Genomic DNA, 16,783 nt, shown 5'->3' with positions numbered 1-16,783 from the left:
ACAGCGTCAACGGCAAATATCCCGAAGGACTGTGATCCTGTGCCAAAGTGACGTCAGCCGACGTCGACCATTCCCGATCCCTCGACTCAAATGGCCAACCGTCACCTTGGAAAATTCCTCAGACGGCGTTCCACTCACCTCCTAGGGGCCTGGAGACACTCCAGAGCGAGAAGGGGTCCCAAAAATGAGATATAAGGAATCATAATATTCCATCATCAGAGTGATCAACACTTCGGCTACTAGAAATACGGGAAGACGCAGTGCGGAGTCGCGTCTGGCTCAACCGTCGAGCGAGAGGAGCCATGGGAGAAGGAGTCTCCACGCGGTGGAGTCAGAGACTGTGGCGACTTCATCTGCCCCTTACCTTTTGACTTCCCTGGAATCTGAGTCTGGAAAGAGGTCCGTTCTACCGATCAGGCCGTCGACCTGAGAGCTGAGAGCTGCTGTTTGTGACCCCTATATGCAAGGCAGGTGTAGTGGTGAAGATGAAGGACCATAGCACTGATCAGGCTGACCACCCAAGCGCTGCTGTTGTGACGCCTGTACGCCAGCTGGGGCAGCACTGTGGCAAGAAGCAGGTCTGTGCAGCGTTGTGACCAAAGGGAGGCACACCCTTGTGTGTGGTGTTGTGTCCCTGTATACCAAGTAGAGGGTGCGTGAAGATAAGGGCTGTTGACCTGGTGTAGACCCGTGGCAAGAAAATGCGGTTAATCATGCAGTGTTGTGAACCAAAGGGGCCGTTGCCTGGAGTGCACTGTTTGTGCCCTCCCCCGTATGCCAGGTGGGGGCGTTGGTGAAGAGAAGACTCATCGTCTTGGTGCAGCGCTATGAGAAGAAAGAGGGCCATTGCTGCCATGCAGTGTTGTGCCCCAAAGGGGTTGTCACCTAGAGTATGCTGTTCATGACCCTATATGATAGGACAGGGTTGTTGCCCTGGAGAATAATGGGCTAGAGCAGCTTAGCAGGTTGTGACCTGCAGAAGAAGAGCATCTATTCAATCACCAGGAGTACTCAAGACCGGTCATCGGACTCAGGAAATTTTCCAGGTCTAGTACATGGGTGCCCACTGAATCGACGTTCTGCTGAAGAGCGGTCAGTTTGCCGTTAATGTTGGACCTGAGAGCTTCTAAGGAGGAGGTCAAATCCATCTTCAGCTCTTATGTCAGTTACTGCTTGTAGTCTTGCAGAGAGGCTAGCAGGTCCTCCTTCGTGAGTGCCATGTTGTTGCCAGTGCTTGCCACAAGAAAGGAGCCCTGGGATTCTGCTGGTGCAAAGTAGCTGGAAACCCTATTAGTGTGGGTTTTCTTAGGCGACATAAAGGCTGCAGTCCGCTGGAAAAGGCCACTAGAAAGTGCCCTCTGTGTTGATTAAGCTGAGGAGTCTCGCTGCAGCGAGTCCTGGTCCCCAACCAGTGATCTGCTGTTAGATCGATCTGCCTACCCGCAGCCTTGAGGGGGGCCAAGTCACGCTTCCGGTCTCGAAATGGGCGCCAACTCCCTCACAACTGGTCTGTGGCAGAATGTGCCCCCAGGGTCGCAGAGGGGACACACCGCTTCAGTAAAGTATTGGGTTGTTGTGGTTGCTGAGGTGACCAGTTTCCATTGAGCTTCCTAATACTGTGGGTGCCGTCTCTCTTTCATGTCACACAGACGCACATTCGGTGACAATACTGGCCCAGTTTATTTGATTGTGCTGTCTGCAGCCTGTCTAGGTTATGCCTCTATTTTTGTCACCCTAAGTTTATCGAGGTTTCTGCAGTGTGTGTAGGGGGTCCGCTTCTCCAGACTGCTATTCCCCCCCTCACAGATGATATCCAATACCTCCAGCAGTCCCCTTGGAGGTCCATCCACGTCATAAGTTGTTGCTGCACAGTAGCTCCCTCTCGGATCCGATAGGCAACACATCACGGTATCTCCACGTTAAAATCAGACATTCTCCTTCCCAGCTATGAGGGAATTGCCTCAGCCGGAGATTCCAGCTCCGCTCCTCTGCCCTATTGCTGCCCTGTGTGGCACCGGTGGTCCTCCTCCAGGACTCTAGACTGTTGGCACCGACTGAGTTCCTCGTTGCAAGGTGGTTCCACCTCACCCCGCTGGGTGGAATGTTGTGGCTCCGCCATGGTAAAGTCAGGCAGCGGGCTCCCTGGTCATATGCGCTCCTTTGCAGTCCGGGGTCTTATAGCCGCTCCTCCATCTCTTTACCACCCCACCGGCCAACGGTATTCAATTCTCTCGACCCCTAGAGTGCCAGCACCACCAGGATATCCCCCTGCAAAGTCTTTAAGTCCCCATGAATCGAAGGGGGGTCATCTCCTTATGAGCAGGCCGTCGCGTTCCTCAATGCCTGTGTTGTTGACCCCCGGAGGCCCCTCACCTCGTCGTTTCACTGCTTCTGGGGTCTTCACGGTGTTTTGTAGGTGCAAGGTGGTTCTCAGGTCAGTCTGGGTCCGAGGTAGGCTCTTCGAGTTGGTCACTCCGCTGCCGCTCATTCCCAAGCCTCCCTCAATCGCTTACCATACGTAATATCAGGGGGGGTCAATGATGTCCCCACACACCCTTCTCAGGTCCTACTGCACCCAGGAGTGCATTTCTAATCAACAGGAGCTGTCATCGGAACACTTTTTTAAACTTGCTGTCATATTGTGGTGGAGCCCTTGTGCATCACATCCACTCGGCCATCATGGCTGGCCACGCCCCCCAGTTATGCATTTTTATAGCAAATATTTGTCTGCTGAGTAAAGAACCACAAATGCAATTTAGCATTTTCAGTGAAGCTAAAGCTCAATACAAGCAAACAAAAGGAATGCTAAGAAAGCAATTGGTTAATATTTTTAAAAAGACTGCATGATAGACACCAACAGACAATTACATCTGTTAAGCAGTTCTCATTGCCAAAGATAGTCTTGTTGTGTTATTTTTACCAGCTACATGACAGCTAAAGAAAAACGCACAACAAAGAAGGAACAAAAGATACTTACTAAGAAATGATAAGGTGAAAAATGATTCCAAGTCACTCTCTCGACCTGTCCGCTAAATCGCCAGGTCCGATGTGCTTCTTGTGGACTTCTGCAGTCATAGAGTATAGCAGACCTAAAGAAATTAAAAGATAAAATGTTATATATGAGTATTCTCACTGTGCGGTTATGAATGGGCCGATACATAAAAAATGAAGCAAGGGAGGGAATTACTGACATGATTAGTCATACAGCTGTACAACATTAAATCATGTATGCATAGAAAGGGGACACAAATGAAAATGTATGTCCAAGTACATATTAACATTGAATTTATATAGTGAGGCATGGGGCATAGTTGTTCCAGATTTTGAAGCACATCATGGCTGTATATCAGACAAGAGTTTTTCATTAAACACCTTGCTAGAATCAGCTGCAAGCATTACGGCTAATTCAGTGAGGTATTTTTTATTATAGGAACAGGATTGTACTTTTATTTTCTTTCTGCTAAATGCATTTCTTCTTATTTGGTTGGAGTGAGATAGGAAGTAATCAATAGCAATGCATCTTTCCCCACCTTGGATTCTTTTCTTTCTTTAATGTTTTACCACAGAAGAGGTTACAAATATTTAAGGCAAAATGTATTATAAATAATAGAAGAGGCCTGGTTACGGCCTCTAAAACGTCTTGCAAGTTTTACTAAATCGATTGGTCTAGTAAAAGAAATAATTTACTAAACAAAAAAGTACTACACTGCCTGATGAACATGTTACTTACCTTAGGTAAAAATCTTTCTGGTGGATACTCTATCTAACCACAGATTCCTCACCTTGTAGATAGATACTGCAGCAGTACCTCCCTAGGTGGTGGGTCTGTGCACTGGCTCAGACCAAAACGTCCTGCAGGACCGAGCCGGCAAAATGCCCCTCGATGGACCGGACTGTTGAATCAGTAGTGGTTTTTGAACGTATGTACTATAAATGCTAGCGCAGTGGTAGCAGCCTTAGCTCTGGTGGAACGAGCATGTAGGTCTTCTGCAGGCTCCTTCTTCCCAGTGCTTAGCACATCTATATGCAGAGTACAATCCATCAGGAGATGGTCTGCTTTTGCGCTGCCTTGCCCTTCTTTCCCCACAGAAACCCACAAAGAGCTGATCATCCACCCAATGCTTTCTGGTGCAATAAATGTAAAAGCTTAGCTCCCTCTTAGAGATGAGCAATGAAGTCTCTCTCTTCCTCCTTAGAGGGTTAAGGTGGGGCAAAGAATGAAAGAAGGGTGATGAAATTGAGTAACCACTTTTGGTAAAAAGGAAGCTTGGTTCTTCAACATGAACTTATTGGGAAAGAACGATGTATAAGTACAGTTGACAGAAAGAGCCTGCAGTTCAATTACTTGCCTAGCCAATCTGACGGCAATGAGAGACTCCTAATGGACAATGTGTGCAGTGGGTCAAAGGTAATGGGCATCAAAAAATTAAAACTAAGTTCAAGTCACACTGTGGAATCACCATGGGTGTTGAGGAAACAAATGCAAACCTTTCAAAAATCCCATGAAAACAGATGATTTAAATGAAGAAGGCTCATCTAGCAACCCCAAAAAAGCTGACCAATAGCTTTCAGCACTGGCTAAAGAAAGTCCTTTCTGGGTCAGGGACAAAACTTCGGACAACTTGGCTTGAAGTGGATCAATTTGTCGGGTGCTGCACCAAGACACAATTTTATCCCAATGAATGGCATACGCCATTTTTGTGGAGAGACAGCTAGCCACCAAGACAACATCAACAACTTCAGGTAGAAAATCCAAGGAGATCAAATGTTGCTGCTCAATTTCAAAGCATGGAGATGCAAAATGTGCTAGCCCAGGTGCAGTATTCTGCCCTGCTGTTGAGATAAAAGATCCTCCCAAAGCAGCCGCTTGATTGGAGGATAGATGCTCATGCCCAGGAGTTCAAGACCACACTATCCTGGCCTGGCCCAATCCGGTGCCACGAGGATGGCTTGAACCCAGTCATTTCGGATCTTAGCAATTCAGGGCAGGAGAGGCAGCGGTGGGATGAAATTCAGGAGTCCCGAGCTCCAACTATAAATGGAATGTGTCCCTGATAAGAGTAGCTTTGGAAACTCCAAAACGCAAAAGTGCTGACATGTACTTGGCCAGAATAACTGCCATACATAACCAGAATAATTGCCATTTATGATTGGCTAAGCCTTGGCAGCTCAGTTAGACGGGCCAGACGTCTAGAGACCTTGCCAGTTGGTTCACCAACAGAGAAATTCCCTAGCAATCCAGCCACTTTCAGAGGTGTAAAGCTTACTGGCACAGACCCAAGACCCATCCTGCCCTACGTGTTGCAGACCCAGATGGTTTTGTCCGTAAGCACCTGCACTAGCCTTCTCTGATAGTAGGCAGGAAAGCATTCAAATTCAAGCAAATCGCCATTCAACTGCACAAACTGATGTGCGTTGAGCCTTTGCTGGAGACCTGAGATCCCTGATCTCCACCTCTACCAGATGGTCTCCACAGCTCAGAAGGGATGAGGAATGTCGGCAAAGGAGTTAGATGTGACTAGTAGATTGAGAGAGACCCCCAATGATGTAAGGTGGTTGACAACTGCCTGGGGCGAGTCTACCTTCAATAGCCAGTCTTTGAGGTAGGGGGAAGACTGGTGTCCCTGACCTCTGACCTTTCATCAACACCTGAGGGGCACTGGTGAAGCCAAAAGGAGCACTGTGAACAGAAAATGCCCCAGGCTCACTATGAACCGAAGGTAGCTCCTGTGGGCCTGCACAATGGAGATATGGAGATGTTGTGCAGGTGCAATGCCACCATCCAAGCCTCCAGGATCCATGGCAGACAGAACAGGGGCTAGTGTGAGCCTTTTGAATTTGACCTTCTGAAGGAAGGAGTCAAGAGGGAGAAGATTTAAAATAGGATGAAGGGTCTGTCCTTCTTCAGCATAGATAAGTAGCAGGAGTAACACCCAGTACCAACTTCCAAGGCCAGAACCCTATCTATGGCCCCTTTGACCAAAAGGGCCTTCACTTCCTACTGCAAGACAAACAGGTGATGCTTCATCAGCCGCCTGATATTGGTTCTCAAAACCCCTTTCAGAGGGCCAGGGGACAAGGACGACTTACTGAACCCAACCGTTATTTGAAGCTTTTAGGCCTGATGTCCAGGGGACCGACCTACTATGGCTCCCGAGCAAATGGGACAAGTCCTACTCCTTTCACCACTGGACTCTCAGTGCTATTACATGTTGAGTAGTCCAAGACTCTTCAAGGGGGAAGTAGATGTGAGGCATACACAGGCACAAAGTAGTAACAGCAATAATGTGATTATTCAGCCCAATACTTACTTTTACGAAGAAGTAGTATTTTAATGGAAGCACACAAAGCAGAGGCAACACACTAAATAATAACCACAGTCTCTTAAGGTCGGCACGCTAGAGTCATTCTGGGCAGTATTATGGAGTACATCCATCCCCTTTTAGAAAGGCTGGTTATTCCCCATTCAATATAGTAGGAGACTCCCAGATGTGTCCCACGCTAATCCCCACACAACAAAGTCTATGTTTTGCCTAATGACTCATCTTTAACAGTGCTACACACTAAGTTCGTGCAAGTCCCCTGCTGGCATTGAATAGTCATACCTGTCCCAATGACCGCTGGTATGTGCTTTGTTCTACTGAAGATGAGGGTCTGCAACCTCTTGTGGTCTCAGCCTGGTGACACGTCGGACCTTCTTCTATCTCCAAAAAGCCTGTATCATATCAGATGCCTTCCTCCACGGCTCCTCACAATCAGTAAGTGATCCTCACAGCAACTTGGGAACGTAGATCTATAGCAACAGCCATGCTTCTACTGTGCCCCCTTCTGGCAGATGGTGGTCACGAACTGACGATGCACAAGGGCGACGGCCCTTCCTAGACAGTGACCCCCTCCAGGCAGACAGGGTCACCGCAAAGGTCCTGATCAGACAGCGTGTCTCACACGTCACTCACTGGGATCCATTCAGCAGAATCCCAACTGGTCCTAGTTTCCTCCAGGCGCTCTTTTCCTCACGGGATCCATTGGTCTTTGCAGGCAGGCAGAAGGCTGGTGCCCGAGGCTCAGGGCAAGTGGTCTTGACTTCCTGAGTGATTGCATCTCACCCAACAGGGAGACTAGCCGAACTTGGTCCCTAGTCCTAGTCCCAGAAGCTATAAGTCTTGGTGATTTTCTTTCCTGAATGAAAAGTGCATTTGAGCCATTTGTGGGCCTAATTTGTAGAGCTTTCTCCTATACAATGCCATTTGTCAGACACTGTGCCACGGCAAGAGTGGCCTCAATTCTGATTGGTTCAACAGCATATGCCAAGGGAGTAACCATGGATCATACCTGGCTATCAGCGTCCACTAAAAAAAGCCTCATAAAGGTTAAAAGGCCCAAGTCTTCCTATCAAGATTTCCCGGCCATGGTTCCACCCTTATCCCTGATAATAAGCACAGGCTCCACACAACAGAAACTTTTCCTTGAATCAAATAGCCCTTTGAGGTGCATAGAGGATGCTCGGTCCCCCTTCCTTCAGTGGTTGCTCACACTGCAGTCCAATAGGAATGCCAGCCATACACAGCTTCGATCTGGGGGTTGCAGTCCTCACATCTCCTAGTCTTTCCAGGTTCTTTGTTGCCAGACTGGAACCTAAAGACCCCTATGTCATGTACCGTACACATACACCTACACATCCCAGCATGCATATGCCAGCATCAAGCTCTGTCCAGCACTATACACAATCCATGCAGGCCAAGGGTTAAATAAGTACAAAGCCTTTACATTAGTAAGCCAGTAGGAACCATTCCAGTTATACCGCAACAAGGCCTGTTCACACTACTGATCACAATGAAACACATAACAGGTATGCTGCCACCACAGTGTTCATGGCACTTAACTCCAGGTAATGGTAGTATCTCTCTTCCTCTCCAAGGGTAGCGCATGGTGGACCCCTCTGGCATAACCAGACAACATTACCTTAAGACAGGAGTAGGTAATGGCACACAAGCATGATCCATGTTCGCCCATGGTCAAAAATCATTACCAGCGGTCCAGCTAGCCATGCAACTGGAGTATTCAGGGCAAGGGTGAACACCTGCCACCATGCAGGTGACTGTTCTGTCCCAAAAGGTGAGGAAGGTTTGTGGAATGGAAAGAAATAGAAGGGCATTGCCCTGATGTACTATTTGGAGGATTCACTTGTCTGAAGCGATGGCTTGCACCCCTTAAAGGAAATATCAGAGCCTGACTCCGACGGGGTAGCTTTGTGCCTGCAAGGATATATTAAAGTGATTTAGAGGCTGTGAATGGTGGTGGGGTGGGGGGAGTGAGCTGCACATTGTTTCTGCTGTCTTAGCGCTTTATTTCTGAGCTGTGGCCTCGGAAACAAAAAAGCTGTAAGGCCTGCTGGGCTGGTGGATGGACCAGATGCTGGTGAAACTAAATTTCCCTGCCATTGCCATGAAGGAGGCAAAAGTGTTTGAATTGTCTGGTGGGGCAGAAAGACCAAAAGAGTGTGCTTTGGCCCTGCTTTCCATAAGCCGTTCCCCTGCCGAATCTGCCTTGCCGTCAAAAACTTGAAAGCTATCGAACAGCATGTCTGTCAAACACGCCTGGACATCTCTGGAAAGGCCCATAGACCTCATATAGATAGTGTCACACTCGTACCCATTGCATGATCTCAGCAGTCGGTTGTGTCCAAACCAGACCGGATTACAATCTTTGTTGCATGGCGGCTATTCTAGATAGCTTGGGTTAGGAATGCCCTGAGGTCGTCCAATTCTGCAGGCAATTCTTGAGCAACAGTGTCCAATAGGGCATGAAAGTAGCAGCCTAGAAGGAAGCTGACATTCACTGAACACAGAGCAAGGCTCATGGGGGGGAAAGGGACAAATGTTTATATTCTTTTAGACTCGTAATCAGGTGGGGTTGTGGAGAAGGTGTTGGGATTTTCCTTACTGGTGGGTGCCTGCACTACCAAATTCTCTGGCTTTGGATGTTAAATAACAAAAGCAGAATCATCTGGTTCTGGGCGATGCCACCGGAACTATTAACTGCCTATTAACTGGTGGTCTTGATCTTGAACATAGATTTGCCCAAGTGGGTATCAGTAAGGGCTTCACTAAATGGCATTGGAGACTCTGTAGGTGCTTGGAGAGGTTGGAGCACCTCAGTCAAAACATTGGTCTTCAACCCCATAGTGGGAAGTTGTAGGTCCAGTACTTCGGCCTCCATTCACATAACAGAGAGGGAGGAACTCCTTGCAATGCCAAAAAGATAAAAAAAAAAAAGGCCAGTATCTAGGGAAGTATCCAGGCCGCTGGCATTTTGGAGTTCTTCATATCAATTTTCTTCATCATACTAGGGGACAAAATCATTCCCTCATTAAAATTGTCATTATCTGAACCAGTGCCGAAAAAAATGGGAAGTCTGGGCCCTACAGTGAGGTGAGGGCAAAGTATCAAAATCAGAGTGCATTTGGCTTTAAATCCTCCTATGGCATCTCTGTAAAGAGAACTAGCATAGCAGGAGGCACTGGAACCGAAGTCGGCATCGAACTTCTTTGCACAAGCAGCTAGCAATTCCCAGAGAAGTGCTTGCTAAGTTTTATCTGTACCAACAATTTCAAAGCAAATAACACGTCACAACCCGATGCATGTACGATGGGAACAGACGGCACTGAGGGCAGGTCCACTGACGGAAGGCCGACTGGAGGGTCAGTCACAGACATCTGTTTGTAACAGTCCCTACACAGCTCGAACTCTGGTGTAGACATTTTGAGGGGAAAAATATAAGTATTAGCACTGGATCTGCGTCTGAAGTAGTGGAAAGAAAAAGAACTGATGTCAACGAGCATGAATGATGCTTATATGTGACTCTGTTCATCCCTTCTTTAGCAGGATGAGATTGGTTGGAGGGCGGGCATGATGACAGCTATCAGCATGCATGCAGGAGTACTGTTGTAAAGTTTCTGGATCCAGTCTGAGGCTTAAGGAAAGTTCACAAGGTGAGGAATCTGAAGTTAGAAGTATCCATTAGAAATAACATTTTTACATGAATGAGGGATACACAGACAAGAATTGGTAGGTGTCCAACTATCAACGGCCTCCACAATTGGAGCTTGTTGGAAATGGGAACTGAAGAGCCAAACCTGAATAGCCACTCGTGGTGGAAACTGACCTTTTGCCTTGGTACACCGCATTGAGGACTGCGAGGCCCAGCAGCCCTCCGCTTCCTGCTGCTGCTGCCTGCCTCTTCCTCTGGACCCGCCCCTTGACGGCACAATATTTACTTGCACACACCAATCCGCAGCGCGGGCGAAGCCCGGGACAAGGGCGGGCCCGTCTGAGCCCGTCAGAGACCGACTGAGGCCGGGACGGGGCACCCCTCTTGGTTCTGCTGTGAAACAGGTGAGCCGTGCGCCAGTGAATGTCGTAATACTGCACTGTATAGATGCCCAAGACCATAAGACTTAATCCCCCCGTTTCGGGTGCCATTGGAACATTTCCTTCCTAGCCGCGAGCTGTTTTGTTGATATCTCCTTACGCTAACATCTGAGCATGGCCACTGCCGGCGCCGGAAAGGGCCGGAAGTCTGTGATTGGGACTGGAGTAATTGGAACTATGGACAGTTTTATAACCAGAGCTGCATCTGTCCTACAGAGGGAAATTGAACTGACAGAGAAAAGATTGTCTCTCGAACTAGTCCTTGACAAGCGCTCCTCTCTGGGTAACATTGCTTCTGCTAAATCACCGGCAGCATCCACACACACACCTGTATTAGTCCACCGCACAGATGTCCCACCTTTGAGTGGGAATGAGTGCGTGGATGTTCCAGCAAATAACAGTGTTTGTGTTGTGATTGACCCTGGCGATTCTCGTCGCCCAGTCTCCTCAGTTGATGCGATATCGGAAGGCACCACTAGATCTGGCCACTTCATCCGCCCCGATGCCACCTCTACTAAAATGCCTGAAAAGGCGGTGAAACGCAAAAGGGGTGGCCCACCAGCGTCGACTAATAAAAGATCCAAAGTGCAAAAGCGGTGTAACAAGGGGGCATCTGAACCTGCACCTACTACAGACTTGATGGCTGACTGCCTAGAGGCACCACCAAGCCCCGCACAGAACTATGATTTTTGGCAAAAGATGGAACAGCTTTTTACTGCAATCTGTCGCCCCATCTGTAACAGACTCGATTCCCTAGAAAATGGTCTTACTAACCTTGAACTTATGATTGCTTCAGCTATTAATTCTAAGGGCATAGAGGGAAGTGGGGGAATAACAGCTAGCCCTGCTGGGACTGGTGTCCCCGGCAACTCTGCCCAAATCTCACCAACTGCCCAGACAACCATTGTAGACCAACCAATTGCCCAAGGCAAGGGCCAGTCAGGGACTGTTCATTGTCCCCCAAGTAGCCGCCCATGCTTCAGCTAGCATAGGGAGCACCAGAAATAGAGTGAGCACTGTAACTCCCAACATACCTAACACCTCACCATCTAAGTCTACCGGGCTCCCCCAATCCCCTAGCAAGCAGTTACAGCCCTCCTGTGACCGGAAATTACCCTGTCTGGATCTTCCTCCCGAATCGGCTCCATATGTGGTGATCCTTGCTGGTGTCCCCACTCTGAACCAAGGATCAAGGGAGTCATTTCTTGATTTAAAAAACAAATGTATACATTGGTTAAATTGCCACAAACCACTCCCGAAACCGTGCTCAAGCGAGATTTTATTCGCCAGGCGAATAAATTGGGTTGGACATCGAGCCAAAGATGTACAGGGAGATTGTATAGTCATCAATTTCAGGAACACAAACACGGTCAGACACATCTGCACATTTCAGCCAGGCCCTAACTCTAACAATCACTCAGCAATTAGAGCTCTCCCCCTCACCTATTTTTACCCAGGTCTCCATCATCCCAGTATTATCAATCCAAATAGGGTAAGGGTGGACTTTGCGCGAACTGATAGGGCTGGTTTATTACCCCTTGACTATAATACATCTCAAGGTCCAGACCGACCCTGTTCACCTTCGTTTGAAGCTTTCTACCACCCTAACAGATACAGCACTCTTGAGCAAGTGGATTGACGTTTGAACCCTAATACTGCGAAAATGGCCCTAACCCCAGGGAACAAGCCAGAAATGGAAGGGCTGGCAAATAGGCCCTTGTGGGAAATTACAGAGAGGGCATTGAGTTCTTCATCCGCTATTACCCCTGTTGCTGACCTGATCCCATCCCCTAGTAAACCAAAGTCGAGCCCTTGTTTTCTATCTTGGAACGTGGCAGGTCTCAAGAGCAAACTGGACTGCGAGGACTGGGGTGTCTTTATAGACGATTTTGATATTTGCCTGATGCAAGAGACCTGGGCATTGGAAAATTCGCACAGGGTTGGCTTTGCATCTTTTGACATATTGGCTGTATCTAGTGGTAGGGGCAGACCCTCAGGGGGTCTTACCACCTGGGTAGCGCTTCATCTGGGCGCCGTGGCAAGGCAGATATACACCAACTCGGAAGACATTCAATGTATTCTTCTAGTGTTGCCTAATAATATTCATTTGGCTCTTCTGAATGTCTATTCGAGACCTTCCCAGGGTGGCCGAGAATCAGAGGTTATGGAATCGCTCAATAAATTTATCTTGACCCTGGACTCAGATTATTCCGTGGTCGTAGGTGGCGACTTCAATTGCCAATACGAACCACTCTGTGTGTCGGCCTTGGACGATCTAAACACAGAGAATGAATACAGAAATATCCCTGATCCTATGATTCCAAAGGTCAAAGCGTGGTCCCCTCTGGCCCTTCAAATCTCCGCTCTCACACTTTCCTTGTCACTGAGGGCTTGTAATGGGAGATTTGATTCTGATAGACCTGGTCGAGCTACCTTCAATAGGGTAGGTCATACTTCCATTCTCGACTATATCCTTATTGAAACTAGATCTTGGGATAAGGTGCTTGACTTTAGGGTGTTAGATCGCAATGATAGCGACCACAATGCCTTGGTTATAACCTTTAAACCAGGCTGTTGGGGCATGAGCACCTATGATGTACCACCACCCACCACTGCACAACACCCCATATTATCCAACAACAAACGAAGGGTGAGATGGCCGCACATTGCCGCAAGCCCTAATAAAATCTCCGAAATCTATAGCCTTGCTCTTCCTTATCTTGTGGAAATGTCTGAGGTGGAATCATCACGCCTACCACCTGTACATGCAGCCGGACCCACAGGCATCCACCTACAGTTAGTAGATAAACTCTCGAAGGCGTTTTGCCTGACAGGGCCCGTGAGGCCCCATCTGCCTAAAAGGCAACCGTGGTACTCTGCTGAGTGCAGGAAATCGAAGAGCGAGCTACTTATCGCCATCAAAACCCTCGATAGAGATAGGATTAAAGTAGCTAGGGTCAAACACAAACAAACTTTAGAAAGGGCCAAAAAATGCTGGGAGTCTGATATTTGGGAAGAATTAAGATCTACTCTAATAGCGAAGGATTTCAGGGGCTTTTGGACAACCGTGAGCAAGGGGAGGAAAGAAGCAGGAACGAGCCCATTCCCAAACATAGCTCCAGCTGTATGGGAAGCACATTATGGAGGTCTCTACTCAAGCACATATACCAATACTCCTCCTTTGCCTATCTTCTCTCCCGGATCTATCACCCAATGCGCGGCCTCAACGATGATAACCATAAAGGAGGTGGAAAGGGCTATTCATCTCTTAATACCAAACAAAGCTCCAGGATTGGACAAAATCCCGGGCGACCTCTATCGCTCTGAACCTATGATTTGGGTGCCATACCTTTGTGTCCTATTCAATTCCATCCTGTCGGGAAATGATCCACCAGAGTCATGGCTAGGAGCGGAGATTGTGCCCATATTTAAGAAAGGCTGTCCCCTAAAACCCTCAAATTATAGGCCCATCAGCTTAATCGACATCACTCAGAAGCTGTTTGGGCGTATAATACTGGACAGACTCCAGGCCTGGGAGACTGAAAACAACATCTTAAGTTCACTGCAAGCAGGATTTAGAAAGGGCACCTCCACTGTGGACCAGATCTTCCGACTTCAGGTCATACATTGGAAGACCGTGAGTTTAGAGGGTGGCAGCCTCTATCTCATTTTTGTTGACCTGAGGTCGGCCTTCGACCTGGTTCCGCGTGAAAAACTGTGGAAGGTGCTCCTGGCTCTTAATGTCCCCTTGTATCTTCTGGACATTATCTGCAGACTGCACACAAAAAATTTTGCACAGGTTAGATGTGGCAAATACGGTGAACTTTCGTCCCGTTTTCCTGTAAACCGTGGAGTCCGACAGGGATGCGTGTTGGCACCCACATTATTTTGTCTTTATATCAATGGGCTTATTAAGCACTTGGCAGATATTAGGGACATTGATGCGCCCAGACTTGCCACAGGCCTGGTGCCAGCGTTGATGTTCGCCGATGACACTCTTTTGTTATCGCGCACATCAACCGGCATCCAACGCATCCTGGATGGCTTTGTGGATTTTTGTGCAGAAAGAGGCTTAGAGATCAACTTGGCCAAAACCAAATATATGATTCTAAATCCCCCCAAACACACACGGCCAAACCCAGTTCTGAATGGTGTATACCTTGAGCGGGTAACCACATTCAGCTATCTGGGGATTTTACTACAGGAAAACTTTGGCTGGGGTGGCCAAGTTGCAAACTCCGTGCTAAAACTTGCACAAACCACCGGGGGAATCTCTCAAGTATTCAGGGGTTCGGTCTCCAAACCAGTGTCCCCTGCTTTGGAAATATATCGGACACAAGTAAGAGCAGCCTCCATATATGGAGCGGAACTGTGGGGCCACACCAGAATACACAGCTTGACTGGGTCAGAAAATTCATTCGTGAGGAGCATGTTGGGCCTTCCATCTAGCTCCCCACTGACCCCTATCAGGCTGGATTGTGGGTTACTACCCATTGAACAAGTGGTGATGCTGCGTCCATTGTTATACTGGAAGAGATTATGGTCAAATGAGGAGTTGGGATTTTATCGTGAGGAATTCAAGGGAGTCTGGTCCCAACTCAAGAGCAAGAATATTCCATGGCTGAGATTTGTCAGGGATTCTTGCACTAAGATTGGCCTTCCAGAATTATGGTCTACTCCGGAGGCCTCATGTCTGGCCCTACCCAAAGCTAAATTGGTCGAACAGTTTAAAAATCATCACCTTGCGTGTCTGTATGAAAACCCTAAGATCGGCAGGCTGACGGCCGTGTTCCTCCAAATTAAAGATACTTATAGGAAAGAGGAATTCTTAGACCTGGTCAGTCCACCGGCCGCAAGGAAACTCTACTGCCAATTGAGAATGGGTTGTCTTCCGCTCAGGTCATTTACATCTGGATGGGACGCCAATAAAACCACTGCTTGTCCGGCCTGTAGCTACATACTTGAGGATGAAAAACATGTCTTTTTCTTCTGCCCAATATATCTACACCAAAGGAAACGCTGGATCAAGCCCCTTTGCAATAATCTTGGTTTTAGAGAATGCGAAAAAGCAATGAGAATTTTAAAATATGACACAAAACCTCTGATAGTTTTCGCTGTTTCCCAGTTCCTCAACTCTGTCTGGTTATCACGTAGGAAATTTTTATAATCGATTATCCTGCCAAACATTTTTCTGCTCATCTTGAATGTAATGTGTTATTTCGAAAATGATTGGATTGGCTCTATTTTTTAAGATTTTTTTATTTGTATTATCTATTGTGATAATGATTGCCGCTTTTATGGTCATTGAACCGAAATAAAGCTTTTAATGATGATGAATAGCCACTGAGCTGTCTGCAATATGCAACCAACTTAATAGAGTCAGTAAAAATAACACAAAACCACTTACCAAACTGCATTGACTGCTGAAAGTTCTACAGAAACAACCTTTTCATACTTACACTGAGTAAAACTGCTATGACACTGACCACACAGCAAAGATCTCTTCTAGGCCCTATTCATGGTGTTAACCTCCAAAATGTTTCCTAAAATTCAATACCTTTTGATGGAATGTTAACTGACCAGAGTACCAAAGGTACCTTTTCTGCAGACTTCTGACTTCTTCAGACTTTTCGCCTTTTTCTGGACCCTGTTTTTGCTGGCTTTAGAACTCTGTGCACTTTAATTCTGTGAAACAGTAGTAAAGTGTTTCTGTTTCCTTTCTAAAGTAAGTGTGATATCAAATCAAATCAAATCAAAAGGACTTATAAAGCATGGCTACCCAAGAGGGTATCCAGGTGCTGAGAATGCTGCTACTTAGGGAGGCTTCAGTTGAACAGCGAGGTCATGAGTGCTTTCCTGAATTTCAACAGAGTGGATGAGGTTCATATGTGAAGGGGGAGGTTGCTTTAGAACTTCGCTGCAAGGTAGAGAGAAGGTGCGCCCTCCACTGTTGCTTCAGCTGATGCAGGGGGGAGGTGAGTGAGGGGGAGGGAGGCAGAGCGCAGGTGTCTGGAGGGTTGTATGTGTGTATTTAAGTTTGTATAGAGTGCAGCTACTCCCAAAGGGGGTGTCCTGGTGCTTGCAGATACAGTGAAGGTGAAGGCAGGTTAGAGTTGTCAATCCCTTGTTTGCTAAGGGAGGCTGAAGAGCCAAGTCTTCAGAGCCTTCCGGAAGTTGAGCTCCAGATTTGGCTTTTCTGATATTATCAGGCATGGAGTTCCATAGGGTCGCAGTTTTGACAGAAAAGGACCGTCCTCCAATTCTGGATTTAGAAAAACGGGGGATGATAAGGCCTTCACGATGATTGGATCTTAGGGTCCTCTACTGATGGTATTTGCGAACTCTGTTCTTTA

The 16,783-nt window shown here is 47.5% G+C and overlaps 1 protein-coding gene across 1 annotated transcript in view; it reads right to left on the bottom strand.

Annotated features, from left to right (window-relative positions):
- The window catches only part of PWP1 (PWP1 homolog, endonuclein), a 312,398-nt gene that overhangs the window by 45,497 nt on the left and 250,118 nt on the right, over positions 1-16,783 (bottom strand). Inside the window, exon 11 of the mRNA XM_085652559.1 lies at positions 2,978-3,089. Coding sequence (XP_085508685.1) covers positions 2,978-3,089 — 112 coding nt within the window. The remainder of the gene's footprint in view (positions 1-2,977; positions 3,090-16,783) is intronic.

The sequence above is a fragment of the Triturus cristatus genome, chromosome 4_1 (assembly GCF_964204655.1).
Source record: "Triturus cristatus chromosome 4_1, aTriCri1.1, whole genome shotgun sequence".
Lineage (NCBI taxonomy): Eukaryota > Metazoa > Chordata > Amphibia > Caudata > Salamandridae > Triturus > Triturus cristatus.
Note: the sequence above shows the minus strand (reverse complement) of the source record. Positions and strands in the feature narration are given on the sequence as shown.